At 40.3% G+C, this 15,165-nt stretch overlaps 1 protein-coding gene and 1 pseudogene across 13 annotated transcripts in view; one reads left to right on the top strand and one right to left on the bottom strand.

The window, feature by feature from the left end:
• Positions 1-15,165, bottom strand: part of GTF2I (general transcription factor IIi) — a 132,192-nt gene that overhangs the window by 97,704 nt on the left and 19,323 nt on the right. For 9 of the 13 annotated variants that reach the window (XM_066382427.1, XM_066382429.1, XM_066382428.1 and 6 more), the window contains exon 2: positions 5,040-5,132. The exons of 3 other annotated variants lie outside the window; for them this stretch is intronic. In XM_066382427.1, the coding sequence (XP_066238524.1) occupies positions 5,040-5,132 (93 nt within the window). Of the gene's footprint in view, positions 1-5,039; positions 5,133-10,607; positions 10,720-15,165 lie in introns of all 13 variants that reach the window. One more of the 13 variants, XM_066382437.1, reaches the window with a different exon arrangement.
• LOC136404555 (U2 spliceosomal RNA) lies at positions 4,286-4,377 on the top strand (annotated as a pseudogene).

Raw genomic sequence — 15,165 nt, 5'->3', positions numbered from 1 at the left:
AATGGATGGTCACAGGGAACTGCTCCAGCTTCCTAATCAAGAGAAACAAGTAGAGCCTGACCAGGCAGTGGTGCAGTGGATAGAGTGTCAGACTGGGACATAGAGGACCCAGGTTCAAAACCCTGAGGGAGGCCCTGGCCAGCTGGCTCAGCAGTAGAGCGTTGGCCTGGTGTGTGGAAGTCTGGGGTTTGATTCCCGGTCAGGGCACACAGGAGAAGTGCCCATCTGCTTCTCCACTCTTCCCCTTCTCCCATCTCTCTCTTACATTGAAGTTGGCCCAGGCGCTGAGGATGGCTCTATGGACTCCACCTCAGGTGCTAGAATGGCTCAGGTTACAATGTAGCAACAGACCATATGGGCAGAGCATCACCCCCTGGTGGGCATGTCAGGTGGATCCTGGTCCAGCACATGCGGGAGTCTGTCTCTGCCTCCCGGCCTCTCACTTCAGGAAAAAAACAAACAAACAAACAAACAAAAACACAAAAAGTCCCCCGCCGAGGGCGCCAGTTTTGAGAGCTGGCTCACCAGGTTTGAGCAAGGCTCACCAGCTTGAACCCAAGGTCGCTGGCTTGAGCAAGGGGTCCCTCGGTCTGCTGTAGCCCCTGGTCTAAGGCACATATGAGAAAGTAATCACTGAACAACTAAGGTCCTGCAATGAAGAATTGATGTTTCTCATCTCTCTCCATTCCTATCTGTCCCTCTCTGTCTCTGTCACAAAAAAAGAAAAAAGAGAAACAAGTAGATGTACAACACCAAACCCAATCTGAAGGCTGTCAACTCAATCCCCTACAATAGGTTGATTTACAAGGTGGGCGTGCCCTGACCAGGCAGTAGCACAGTAGATAAAGCAGGTGCCTGGAACACTGAGGTTCAAAACCCGAGATCACTGGCTTGAGCACGGGCTCACCTGGCTTGAGTGTGGGATCATAGACATGACCCCATGGTTTCTGGCTTGAGCCCAAAGGTCACTGGCTTGAAGCCCAAGGTCGCTGGCTTGAGCAAGGGGTAACTGGCTCAGCTGGAGCCCCCCACCCCCACCACCTGTCAAGACATGTATGAGAAAGAAATCAATGAACAACTAAGGTGCCACAACTGAGTTGACGCTTCTCATCCTCTCTCCCTTCCTGTCTGTTGTCAACCTTGAAAAAAAAAAAAGAAAAAAAGAAAGCCTGACCAGGCAGTAGCATAATGGATAGGGCATCAGACTGCGATGCGGAAGACCCAGGTTCGAGACCCCAAGGTCGCCAGCTTGAGCACAGGCTCATCTGGTTTGGGCAAAGCTCACCAGCTTGGACCCAAGGTCGCTGGCTCGAGCAAAGGGTTATCAGTCTGCTGAAGGCCCATGGTCAAGGCACATGTGAGAAAGCAATCAATGAACAACTAAGGTGTTGCAACAAAAACTGATAATTGATGCTTCTCATCTCTCTCTGTTTCTGTCTGTCTGTCCCTTTCTTTGACTCTCTGTCCTGTAAAAAAAAAAAAAAAAAAGGTGGGTGTGGAGCTAGCAGCTGGCAGCAAAGGTGTGGTAGTCATCATGAAACGGAGATCTGGCTAGCAAAACCCAGCCACCTCCTGCATGTGGACTACCATCAACAAGAACATCTGGGCCACCACCACCCTGGGCAGCATCACACACATGATACACAATAACAAGTACCAACTGGATCTGCGCACGGCCACTATCCACAGGGCCAATACCATGCTGCACAGCCATAAGCACATGATGGTCAAGAGGAAGTGACCAACCCACCACCTCACCAAGATCTCCTGAGCACCTCCCCTCCCCCCAAAGCAATAAAAGTATCACTCAACTTTCATAAACAAAACTTTTTATAGTATTTGTTGGGTCACTCATTACCATCTACTGAGGTCCTATGCCCAGTACTAAACTAATGTCTGATAATAATTGTACATAAATGGTCAATCAATGGTCAACTTGTATGAAGTTCCATCCCAGTTTATTCTTTTAATTCTGATTATGTGGATGTAGGCCCTTATTCAGCTTTTGTATTTTCATTCACTCATTGAAGACAGAGACAAGAACATGGAGCCAGCTGCTTCTGATGTGCCCACCTAGGAATCGAACCAGCAACTTTCACACTCCAACCAACTGAGCTATCCGGCAATTTTATAGTTTTAAATGTAGTATTTTTGTTTCAATTTAATTCTCATTTAACCACATTTATGTCATTCTTTCTTGCATCTTAGACTTTCCTTCTGCTTCATGTTAATCCTTTAGAATGCCTTTTTCATAGAAAACTGTTATTTACTAAGATTTCCTTTACTACTTTTTAAAATGTCTTTATTTACAAAGAGGAAAGGAAAGAGACAGAAACAACAATCTGTTCCTGTATGTGCCCTGACTAGGGATCGAACCCACAACAGTTATGGGACAATGCTCTAACCAACAGTTATCCAGCCAAGGCAATTTCCCCCTATTTTTGGAAGATATTTTCACTGAAATAAAAATCTAATTTGACAATTACTTTCTTGCAGTACACTGAGGTTATTTCACTACCTGTTCGCTTCGTTGTTGCTATTCAGGAGTCATCTGTAGTCTTTTTTGAAGGTAATCTCCATGACCCTCTCCCCCCCATCCCTGGTTATAAAGATGTCTTGTCTTGGGTGTTCTACAGGTTTACTGTCTAGATGCAGATTTCTTTACATCCAGTATGTGTGCCATTCACTGGGTTTTTTTTTTAATTTATTTTTATTTATTCATTTTAGAGGAGATAGAGAAAGAGAGAGAGAGAGAGAGAAGGGGATAGGAACAGGAAGCATCAACTCCCATCTGTGCCTTGACCAGGCAAGCCCAGAGTTTTGAACCAGCGACCTTAGCATTCCAGGTAGATGCTTGATCCACTGTGCCACCACAGGTCAGGCTCACTGGGCTTCTTCTTCCTTTTTTTTTTTTTTTTTTTTTTTTTTGTATTTTTCCAAAGTGAGAAGCAGGGAGGCAGACAGACTCCTGCATGCACCCGACCAGACCAGGATCCACCCGGCATGCCCACCAGGGGGCGAAGCTTGGTCCTTCTGGGGCGTTGCTCCCCTGCAGTCGGGAGACATTCTAGCACTTGAGGCCTAGGCCATGGAGCCATCCTCAGCACCCAGGGCCAACTTTGCTCTACTGGAGCCTTGACTGCAGGAGGGGAAGAGGGGGGGGGGAGAAAGGAGAGGGGGAAGGGTAGAGAAGCAGATGGGCGCTTCTCCTGTGTCCCCACCAGAAACTGAACCCAGGACTTCCACACGCTGGGCCGACGCTCTACTGCTGAGCCAACCTGCCAGCGCTCAACCGACTTTTTGAATAAGGAGTACCATCCTTCAGTTGTGGCAAATTCTCAGCTAAAATCTCTTCAGGTACTGTCTTGCCCAATTCCACTTACCCTGAGACTCATATTAAAAGGGAAAAGAGAGACAGAAACAGTGATTTGTTTCCGTTTGTGCCCTACCAGTGACCAAACAAGGCAACCTCTGTGCACTGGGAGGATTCTCTAACCAACTGAGCTTTCTGGCCAGGGATGAGACTCAGATTAAATGTATGCTAGTCCCTAAATCTCTCATCTTCTTGTACATTTTTCTTATTTTTCTCTCTGAACTAAACTCTATCTTATCTTCAAACTTTTCTTCCATTTCACTAATTCTTGCTTCATTTCTGCTTATCCTGTTATTAAAATCATCTATTGCATTTTTTATTTTATTTAGAAATCTTCATTTCTAGGATTTCTATTTGATACTATGTAGCATTTTAGTTTCCTACTCAAGAATTTTCCAGCTTGATAATATTTCTTTAAATGTAATAGGGATAACTTTTATAGTCTCTGATAATTTAAAAATCTCAAGTTTTTGCAGGTGTATTTTCTGTTGTTTCTTGCTCACACAAAAGGTATTTAATCCTATGTATGCCTGATTTCTTTTACTGTGTCCTGATAACTTTATATTAAAAAATTACTTTAGACTTGAGGCCTACGGTGAAAGCAGCTTCTTCAGGTATCTGGGATCACCATTATCCCAGTTCAAAGCTTCCGTTTGCTTGGACCAACGGAGACCACAAACCGTTATGAAGTGTGGTTTACTTCTCAATCACCCCTTTTCTTTATTTTATTTTTTTTGGCACTCTTAGCTTATTGAGAAGGGTCTCCTATATGACCCCTGAATTTTGTACAGGTCCTAAACTTTGATTTCTGAACCTCTCATCTTACAAGTTTTCAAAACTCAACTTCATGTGGTAAAACTGGCAAATGCCCACAGGGCAAAGGTAATTCTGACTTCTAAAATTGGAGTTCCCATCGCTTCTCAGCCTTTTGGCTAAGATCAAGTGTAGTAAAATTGGAGTTCCCATTTTCCTTTCAATGTTATTAGCCTTTCACATTACCCCTCCAAAAATTCCTACCTTATCAACTTTTTGCTATTTTTGTAAACATTTTACCCTATAATTTTATAACATTCTTATGAATTGCACCAACTCCAGGCACCACACGATATAATATTTTTATTCTCAAGAACAAGTTATGAATTAACCAGAACTATTATTAGATTATAAATTTACAAATTCTCAATTCAAATCATCTCAAGTAAAGAAAAAAATGTTTATTGTTTTTTGTTGTTGTTGTTTACATTATTCAATATAAAGGTTGCACTGACTCCACACACAGCTAGATCCAGGAACATAAGACATGTCATTAGAGTTATCTCTTCCCCCCCCCTCCAGTCGTGTTTCTTCCCTAAAACAGAGATGACAGCCACATGCATCTTTAAATTTATCACACACCTGTACTGTAATCCCACAAGTAACAGACTATCAGATCTTCCTACTACTGTTTGTACAAAAGTTTTAGAGGTTTGTGTCACAAGCTTACCCTACCCAAGGCCAATTAACTGTGACTAATCAGTAAAAGGTTACCTGGGATGCACTGTGATTAGCAGTGTAGCTAAACCCACGCAAAATCAGAAGATAGGCAGCCACTATTGTAAAAAGGCAAAGCAGAGCATCATCTAGAGAAAAGGATGAGTAAAGCATGCCAGGAACACAAAACAGCTACCTGAGTCTGCTGTATCTTCTTTCAATTTCTCGATTTTCTTTAATTCTTCCATTCTGAATGTTTTGTATTTTATCTTTCGTGTACCACCCTCAACTAGAAGAAATGGATTTGAATTAATCAAGGCACCAGGACATTTTATTTTCTTTAGAAAAAAACTTTTTTCTTTTTTTTAAGTGAGAGGAGGGAAGACAGAAAGACAGACTCCCATATACGCTCCGACTGGAATCCACCAGGCAACCCCATCTGGGGCTGATGCTCAAATCAATTGAGCTATCCTCAAAACCCAGGGCCATAGCGCAACCAGTAGAGCTACTGGCTACTAAAGGGGAAGACAGTGAGAAAGGGGAGAGAGAAGGGAATAGAAGAAGATGGTTGCTTCTCATGTGTGCCCTGACCAGAGATCAAAACCGGGACGTCCACACACCAGGCCCATGCTCTATCCACTGAGCCAACCACCAAGGGCCAGAAAAAACTTTTCACAATTTTTATAGGCTGCTAAAGTTACCTTAGTTACTTTTTCTTCTAATAAGCAATTAAAATCTACCCTGTACATTTACATAAGTATAGGTATATAAAATAAACTTCAAGATTGCAAAAATCACTATGTATGGTGCCAGGTGAGTACTAAAAATACCAGGGGGTACACTGTGTAAAGCATATGATGGTCAAACTACCTGAAACTAATACAAAATAATACTGAATATAAACTGTAATTGAGAAACATAATTTTGCCTGACCTGTGGTGGCGCAGTGGATAAAGTGATGACTTGGAACACTGAGGTTGCCAGTTCAAAACCCTGGCACTAGCCTGGTCAAGGCATATATGGGAAATAAGTACTACAAGTTGATGCTTCTCACTCACCCCCGTCACCTTTCTCTCTATTTCTCCTCTACCTAAAATCAGTGAATAAAATCTTTAAAAATATATATAACTTTAAAAATGAAAAATAAAAAACAAATATTGCAAAAATCAGCAACTTTCCTAACTCAAAGTTTTGTACTAGAGCCATAATCACTAAACCCCTTATACTTGGATCAGTTAAACCTAAGGAAATCTACCTAATAAGCTAAAATACCTAATATTGTCCATCAAAATCTACAATGTTAAGGACAGGTAGTGGTATTCAATTATGTAATTATTCAACAGGCTTAAGGAGAGGGCAATATTTTTACAAGGAAAATCTCCATTCTAATTTAAGCTTTTGACCTATATTTCAAAAAAATGCAGTGTGACTTTCCGGTGCTATGGATGTTCTTTTTCTGGGTTGGATTTCAGTTGTTTCCATTCTCTGAGACCTAGTCTTAGGTTATTTTTGTATATGAGGCAAAACTCAAACTTACAAATTCATTTTAAGAGCTAGTAAAGCCAAGTTTCAACAAAATTAATGACTGAAGACTTCATCAGGCCCTGGTTGGTTGGCTCAGTGGTAAAGCGTCAGCCTGGCATATGGATGTCCTCATCTGCTTCTCCACACCTCCCCCACCGCACCCTTGCAGCCATGGTTGGATTGGAGTAAATTGGCCCCAAGCACTAAGAAGAGCTCAGTTGCTGAGCAATGGAGCAACACCCTAGTGGGCTTACTAGGTGGATCCCAGTGGAGGTGCATGCAAGAGTCTGTCTCTCTGCCTCCTCTCCTTTCACTGAAGGAAAAAAGGCTTCATCAATCTTAAATATATACATAAGACAAAAATCTTCAGTGAGAAGTATATAATAACTTTAGGTATCATTTAATTCTAAGAAATGGGATCCAAACTTTTGAAAATTTTTTCTTTATAAAAGAAAGCAATTTCTTCAAAATCATGAGTACTAAGAAAAACTTAAAATCCATTACCAAAGATGTTACACATTTTGTCATAAGACAGTACCTAAGATAAATAGAAAGGATCTAATAGCTGAACCAGCTGAGTTCATCCTAAACAAAATTCAGTCACATTAATAGTATCTATATTATCATGTAATACTATATTCTGGCAATATTTTAGAGTAGTCTTTTACGTCTAAAATCAATAGTATTTAAATACCTTCATGTTTGCCTGACTTGTGGTGGAGCAGTGGATAAAGCGAGGGACCTGGAATGTTGAGGTCACTAGTTCAAAACCCCAGATTTGCCCAGGAAAGGCCCATAGAGGAAGTACCTACAAGTTGATGTTTCCTGCTCCTTCCCTCTCCCCCATTCTCTCTCTCTCCTCTAAAATCAATTTAAATTTTTTTTAAATTTTTTTATTTATGCATTTTACAAAGGGTGGAGGAGGAACAGGAAGCATCAACTCCCATATGTACCTTGACCAGGTAAGTATGGGTTTCGAACTGGCAACCTCAGCTTTCTAGGTCGACACTTTAGCTACTGTGCCACCACAGGTCAGATAATAAATAAAATCTTAAAAATAAATAAATACCTCTATGTTCAACCGATAATTACACTAAGAGCTAATGAATCGATATTTCAGAAGAGGAAATATATTCATCCCTAAAATGTCAGTACACATTTAGTACAACCAGTTCAGATTTCTTAAAAATGTTTACTTTATTAATTTTTTAAGAGGGGAAGAGAGTGAGAGGACCATCAATCTGTTCCTGTATGTGCCCTGGCTGGGAATCAAACCAGCAACCTGTGTTTTGGGATGACGCTCTAACGAACAAAGCTATCTAGCCAATCAGTTCAAATTTTGAACACAGAATTTATAAAAGTCTTAAATTTTTTTCAACATACTGCCATGTGTTCTAATTATGTACACTTAGTAGCTTCTATAGAAAATGTGTTTAGGGTAATTCATTGACCATATCAGTTTCACTTCTGAACAATACAAACAACAATAGGATCTTGGTGTGTTTAGTTATAAAAGGTTGACATCTGCCTGACACATTTTACAAAGCACGTCTTTTTTTTTTTTTAACACAAACACAACTGATAACTTAGACAAAAAAATGTAAATTGCCCAAAGTCACAAAATTGTTTAAATAGTATTTAATCCAGATCAAACTGACTGCTCATAATTCCCCATTTTCTTTCAAACCACATCATACACCGTAAAATTTAAACCAATTCTTAACATTTTTCATGGTATTTAAATCTCAGAAAAACATTACCCTTTCAAGGACTTAGACAACATCTGAAATGGGATTTTAAGTCCCTGTATTAACCTTCATCCCTAAAAATTAAAAATTTCCAGCCTCAGGGACTCCTTGATTCTAAAAAGACATTTTCATTATTCCCCAAGCATTTCCACATAAAATACTTACCAACAAAGGAAAACACGTCCTACATCATCTTAACAAAGTGATCCAGGTTAACACTAGTCGCATCAGTCACAGAACAAACATCATGTCCAGCTCAACAGAACAGAATGAGAACACTGTGGTATTCCTACCCAAAATGCATTGGACAAACACCCATGTTGAGACACATTCTATAAAGTGACTGCCCTGTAACCTTCATAATGGTCAAGAACATGAAACTCAAAGACTGAGAAACTGTTCTATTTTTTTTAATGTTTATTTGATTTTAGAGAGAGGAAGGGATAAGGAAAGAGACAGGAACATCTGTTCCTGTATGTGCCCTGACCAGGATTGAATCAGCAACCTCTGCCCTTCAGAATGATGCTCTAACCAACCTATTCAGCCAGGGCGAGAAACTGTTCTAAAGTGAAATATATTAGAGACACATCAACTGGGTGAAAATAGGATCCTAGATTAGACCCTTCTGCTATAAAATGACATTTAGCAAAACTTAACAGGGTTTCTGTGTGAGTAATTTTGTTTATTAATGTTCATGAAACTCTAGTTGACTCTTTCACAACATGGTGTTTGAAGTACACAAGTCTACTTATATGCAGGTTTCTTTCAATCAATGTGTACAGGCCCTGGCCAATTGGTTCAGTGGTAAAGTGTCGGTCCAGGGTATGTCTGTCCCAGGTTTGATTCCCAGTCAAGGCATACAGGAGAGGCAACCATCTGCTTCTCCACGCCCCCACCTCTCTCCCTCTCTCCCTTCCGCAACCAGTGGCTCAACTGGTTAGAGCCTCTGCCTGGGCACTGAGGATAGCTTGGTTGATTCAAGCATCAGCTCCAGATAGGGGTTGCTGGGTGGATCCCATTTGGGAAGCATGCAGGAGTCTATCTCTCTAGCTCCCCTCCTCTCACATAAATAAACCAACAATGAAATTTATGTACAGTACTGTTTTATCTTCCTTTTGATTTTTACAACATACAAATATGTGATTATGTTATCAGTAAGGCTTCCAGTGAACAGTAGGCTATTTCAAGGGTCCCCAAACTGCGGCCCCCTGAGGACATTTATCTGGCCCCCGCCGCACTTTGGTAGGGGCACCTCTTTCATTGGTGGTCAGTGAGAGGAGCACTGTATTGGCGGCACCGCAAAGCGCGGCCTTGCTCACCTACAGTACTACTTCCAGTGACACGGGACGCACGTGACAGGGCTCCGGAAGAGCATCATATGACGCACATCGGTCTGCGGCTGTGGCACCCCACATCACTGGAAGCAGTGTGAAATAACAGCAGACAGCAGAAGTAGGAAGAAAGGCAAAGCACTATAACCATTACTACACAGTACGATGGCCCCCATACTCCCCCAAATGTACAACATAATGAGCCCAATAACCTCCCTTTGCCCAAAAGTCTCCCCCCACATTACTACACACGTTTCCCCTATTATAAGACCCTGTCTTATATTAATTTTACCCCCAAAAGACGGGGGCTTATTTTTAGGTGGTGTCTTGTAATAGGGGAAACATGCAGCAGTGTGCATAGGGATTTGTTCATAGTTTGTGGGGGTTTTTTGTGTTTTTTTTTTGTATTTTTCTGAAGCTGGAAATGGGGAGAGACAGTCAGACAGACTCCCGCATGCGCCCGACCGAGATCCACCTGGCACGTCCACTAGGGGCGATGCTCTGCTCCTCCGGGGCGTCGCTCTGCCGCGACCAGAGCCACTCTAGCGCCTGGGGCAGAGGCCAAGGAGCCATCCCCAGCGCCAGGGCCATCTTTGCTCCAATGGAGCCTTGGCTACGGGAGGGGAAGAGAGAGACAGAGAGGAAGGAGAGGGGCGGGGTGGAGAAGCAAATGGGCGCTTCTCCTATGTGCCCTGGCTGGGAATCGAACCTGGGTCCCCCGCACGCCAGGCCAACGCTCTACCGCTGAGCCAACCAGCCAGGGCCATAGTTTTTGTTTTTTAATTTTTATTTACTTATTCATTTTAGAGAGGAGAGTTAGAGTGAAAGAGAGAGAGAGAGAGAGAGAGAGAAGGAAAGGGAGGAGGAGCAGGAAGCATCAACTCCCATATGTGCCTTGACCAGGCAAGTCCAGGGTTTTGAACCGGTGACCTCAGCGTTCTAGGTCAACGCTTTATCCACTGCACCACCACATAGTTTTTTTTATAGTCCGGCCCTCCAATGGTCTGAGGGACAGTGAACTGGCCCCCTGTGTAAAAAGTTTGGGGACCCCTGGGCTATTTAGTAGTAAGGTTTGGTAGGGAATCAAAAATTATAAGCAGATTTTCTACTGCCAGGATTAGGGTACCTCAAAACCCCCATTTTGTACAACAGTCAACTTACTTGTGAGTTTAAAAGTGTTTCAAAATAATTTTTAAAGCAAATTAAAATTTCTCCTACTTCTGCCTTATTTCTTTTTCTGCTTTTGCTGTCACAGGTGTTCAGAATGCCAGAACTGAAAAAGCAAAGAACATTAAAAAGTAAATTACTGGTTAAAATTTGTCTCTATTAGCTAAATAAAATTAGAAATGGGCTGTTTTTCCTTTTTCTTACATTTAAGGGAGTGAGTGGAAATTCATTAAAATAAATAGTATAAATAATACAAAAATTATCAAATAAAACTCTACAAATTACACATCAACCAGTAAATCAAGTCCATTCAATTTGGATAGTATTTGTTATTGACTACAGGCTGAAGGGGAGGGAAATATTAAGGGAAGTGGTCCTCTCCTCCCAGCACGAACGCGGTGCCTTGCACTTGCACACAGTGAGCACTCAGGACAGGTACGCTGAATTATAGAATAAATTCCTGGCTGATTCCCCCCACACCAATAATTGAATTTAGTCACACTTAATGCTATCAAATACATCACTGGCAAAATGTAGAATGTAGAATTTGTAACTTTACCTCAAGTAGCCCTGGCCTGGTAGCTACATGCATACAGCATTGCCCAGCAGGCCAAGGCGGCTAGGTTCATCCAGGCCAGGGCACACATGAGAAGCAATCACTGAGTATACAACTAAGTGGAATAACGAACTGATGCTTCTCTCTCTCTCTCAAATCAATGGAAATTTGTTTTTAACTTTAAAAATAAATTTTACCCCAGATAATTATACCCGATTTTTCAACCTTGTAGCTATCTTACTTAAGAGTTAAAATTAATGAAGATGGTGCTACTCAAATTTATTTAGTTAACATCATTATCTATACATAAACATTAGTAACAGAACTGGAAATTAGTATAACATGATAGTTAAGAGCACGAGATGTGATCTAGCTACCTAGGTTTATATTAAAACTATCCAGCCTGACCATGCAGTGGCACAATGGATAGGCACTGGCCTGGAATGCTGAGGTTGAGTGCAGGCTCATTCAACTTTAAACCCATGGTCACTGGCTTGAACCCAAGGTCACTGGCTTGAGCAAAGTATCACTCACTCTGCTGGAGCCCTCTGGTCAAGGCACATAGGAGAAAGCGATCAATGAACAACTAAGGTGCCACAATGAAAAATTGATGCTTCTCATCTCTCCCTTCCTGTCTGTCTGTTCCTGTCTGTCCCTCCCTCCTTATCTCACGCACGTGCTAAAATAAAATAAAATAATAAACCCCTAAAACAAAATTTTGATCGATTGATTTATTGAAGTCAAGGATTTTAAGTTTTTATAAGAGGCTATGCTTATATATTAAGATACTAAATTACTCATTTCTATCTGCTGAAATAAAGCTGGCAATCATATCAGTAAAAACCAAGTGACTCCCTCAAGAAACAAAACACATTTGAAGGGTTAAGATTTGAAAAGATCTGCAACTATACTGTAATACTTAAAATTTTAGACCTTGGCCACTGGGTGGCTTAGTGGATATAGCATCAGCCCAGCTTGCAGACGTCCCAGGTTTGATTCCAGTCAAGGAACACATGGGATGCGACCAAATGCTTCTCTTCCCCATCCTCTCCCCCTTCTCTCTCTCTTCCCCTCTCACAACCAGTGGCTCAACTGGTTTGAGCACCAGCTCCAGGCACTGAAGATAACTCAGTTGATCCAAACATCGGTCCCAGATGAGAGTGGTCGAGTGGATCCTGGTTGGGGCACATGCAGGAATCTTTCTCACTATCTCCCCTCCTCTCACTTAAAAAAATAAAATTCATACTCTTCTCTACCCCATTTCCAAAACAAACAAACAAATAAATAAATAAATGTTCAGAGAATAGAAATAGCTAAAAATAATTAAATAAACAAAAATAAGAAAATTTAAGCCTGGTAAAGGGAAGAATGTCAAAATAATATAACAAGGCCAGGGAAAGAGGACCTGCCCAATTCGAGGATCATAAGTTCAATTCTGAGTTTCATAGTAGCCATAATAATGTCCTCGAAAAACAAATTTAAAAAATCTTATCAGCTTTGACTGGATAGCTCGGTTGGTTATCTCTCGTGAATACGCCCTTCTTTCTCTAAAATCAATAAAATGAACATTTAAAAGAAACAACAACAAAAAAGCACCTTTCAGCTATTAAGAAACAACCACAACTTTACATGGCAGTATAGTTTAAGAAAAAAATTTTATGCATGCATAAATTACAATTTACATAGTCTAGATTTTTAAAAAGCAACAGCTTGCCCTGCCAATAGACAAAGAGTGTGTCCATTTGACCTTACACTAAATTTAAAAATCATTTGGTACTGGAAAAGCTACATCACTGTTCTTTTCCTAACTTTGTATGAATCAGAAAAGGAAATAAAAATCAAGTAATCATGTTCTAAGTCTATCCTTATTTTTAAATATATTGTTCCCAGAATGCAGACAACAGAGCCAAGCTATTACAAATGCCAACTTTGGAATCAGAGCAAAGTTCTGAATTCAGGTCCTATCTCCAATACAAGATATGGGATTCTTTTTTTTACCACATAGGGCTGTATTTTAATTTTACTTTTTTATTAATTTGAGAGACAGAGGGGAAGGGAAAGAGGAAGAAGAGAGAGCGTTAAAGCATCAATTCATAGTTGCTTCACTTTAGTTGTTCATTGACTGCTTCTCATATGTACCTTGACCGGGGGCGGGTGGGGGAGGACCTCAAGCCAAGCCAGTGACCCTTGGGCTCAAGCCGGGGATCTCAGGGTTTCCAACCAGAAACCACAGCATTCCAGGGCGACACTCTTATCAACTGCACCACCACTAGCCAAGGCTAGATTCTTTAATCCTAAATCTACCAGTCTAGAAAAAGATACTAACATGTGCACTTACCTCACAAGGTTATCAGAATATATTTAGTACCTGATATTGTGTTTCACACAAGCATTCAGTAAACTGAGTAAGCATTTAAAATTCAAATTTCATTAAAATAGTTACTTTAAAAATACATATATATTTATCTATTGATTTTAATATATATAAATACTACAAACAAGTTTGATAGAGTGAAAATTTCCCCAACTGCTTTAATTATCCCTACAAAATAAAATAACCTATTTTCTGATGAGGAAGAAAATTAACCAGAAAAGTCTTAAAATAAATTATGGATTTTTAACATATATTTTTACTTATTTTTCTCAACTTTATTGAGATAATTGACACAATGTTTTCAAGTTTAAGGTATACAATAAATCAGTTGTTTTCAACTGCCAGTCCACCAGAAATTTCTGCCAGTCCATGAAAGAGTTAACCACCCAGATGTATGAAGATTACAGACCCAATGATTATATACTCTATAATCTTCATATATTTTGGTTGGTTAACTCTTTCACAGACTGGCACGAAATTTCTGGTGGACCGGCAGTTGAAACCCACTGCCATAAATCTGTTATTTTTTTTAATAAATCTGTTTTGAAATAAATTACACGCATCTTTTAAAGCATCCATCCATATGCAAACATAAAAATTTCCTTAATCTAATGTACTCAGAGACTTTTAAAATTTAACTTAAAGTCACCTTACTCCAAACATATAAAAAAGTAAAGTAGACTGAATATACAAACTAAACTAGTTTTTTAATTTTTTTCTTAAGTGAGAGGAGGGGAGATAGACTCTGGCAGGCACCCCAACTTGGATCCACCGGCAACCCCCGTCTGGGGCCAATGCTCAAGTCAATCAAGTTATTCTCAGCGCCCATAGGCCAACGTTCAAACCAATCAAGCCACAGGCTGCGAGGGGGGAGGGGAGAGAGGAGGGGAGGGGGAAAGAAGCAAATGGTTGCTTCTCACTGATGCCCTGACTGGGAGTCAAACTCAGGACTTCCATACACAGGGTTGACACTCTATCCACTGAACCAACCAACCAGGGCCCTAAACTAGTCTTTATCCAGAAGCTCTCAACAAAAAGTTATCATTTGTGCATACCATTATGCTCAAGAAACAGATTGTGTTTTGGGGCCTCACAGAATACCTAAACCAAAGGCCCTCAATATGTTGGTTAAGTGAATAAATAAGCACTGTTCCAAATATAAGAAAGGACTCCTTATTTTCCAAACCTGACTAGATATAGAAGATGAATAGTGAACAATAATAGCTCAAACACTCATTCTGCCATTTTTCTTACAGATAAGGTTACAAATAAAGGGGGAAATTATGAAATAAATTCAAAAAGTGATTATCTAGTTGAGTGAAGTAATTACCTCACTGTTTTACAACATACCCCAAAAAACTTACTCTAAAAGCTATACAGGAAGCAATCAATCTGACAAAAATACAGAATCAGAAACAATTTTTAACTTACTATAAATATACTAAGGCCCATGTATGTAAATGCAATAAAAAAGTATGGGACCTATATAATCAGAAATCTTCACAGGCTGTCTAACCAGGGCTCATTTTAACCAACTCTTCACTACTCTCAGCTTATACAGTAATATCTTATCACTGTATCAATGTATAATAATCTGATAAAGTAGTTTATTTTGTTTTCTG

The sequence above is a fragment of the Saccopteryx leptura genome, chromosome 4 (assembly GCF_036850995.1).
Source record: "Saccopteryx leptura isolate mSacLep1 chromosome 4, mSacLep1_pri_phased_curated, whole genome shotgun sequence".
In the NCBI taxonomy this organism is placed as follows: Eukaryota; Metazoa; Chordata; class Mammalia; order Chiroptera; family Emballonuridae; genus Saccopteryx; species Saccopteryx leptura.
This window is presented reverse-complemented; position numbering and strand designations above follow the sequence as displayed.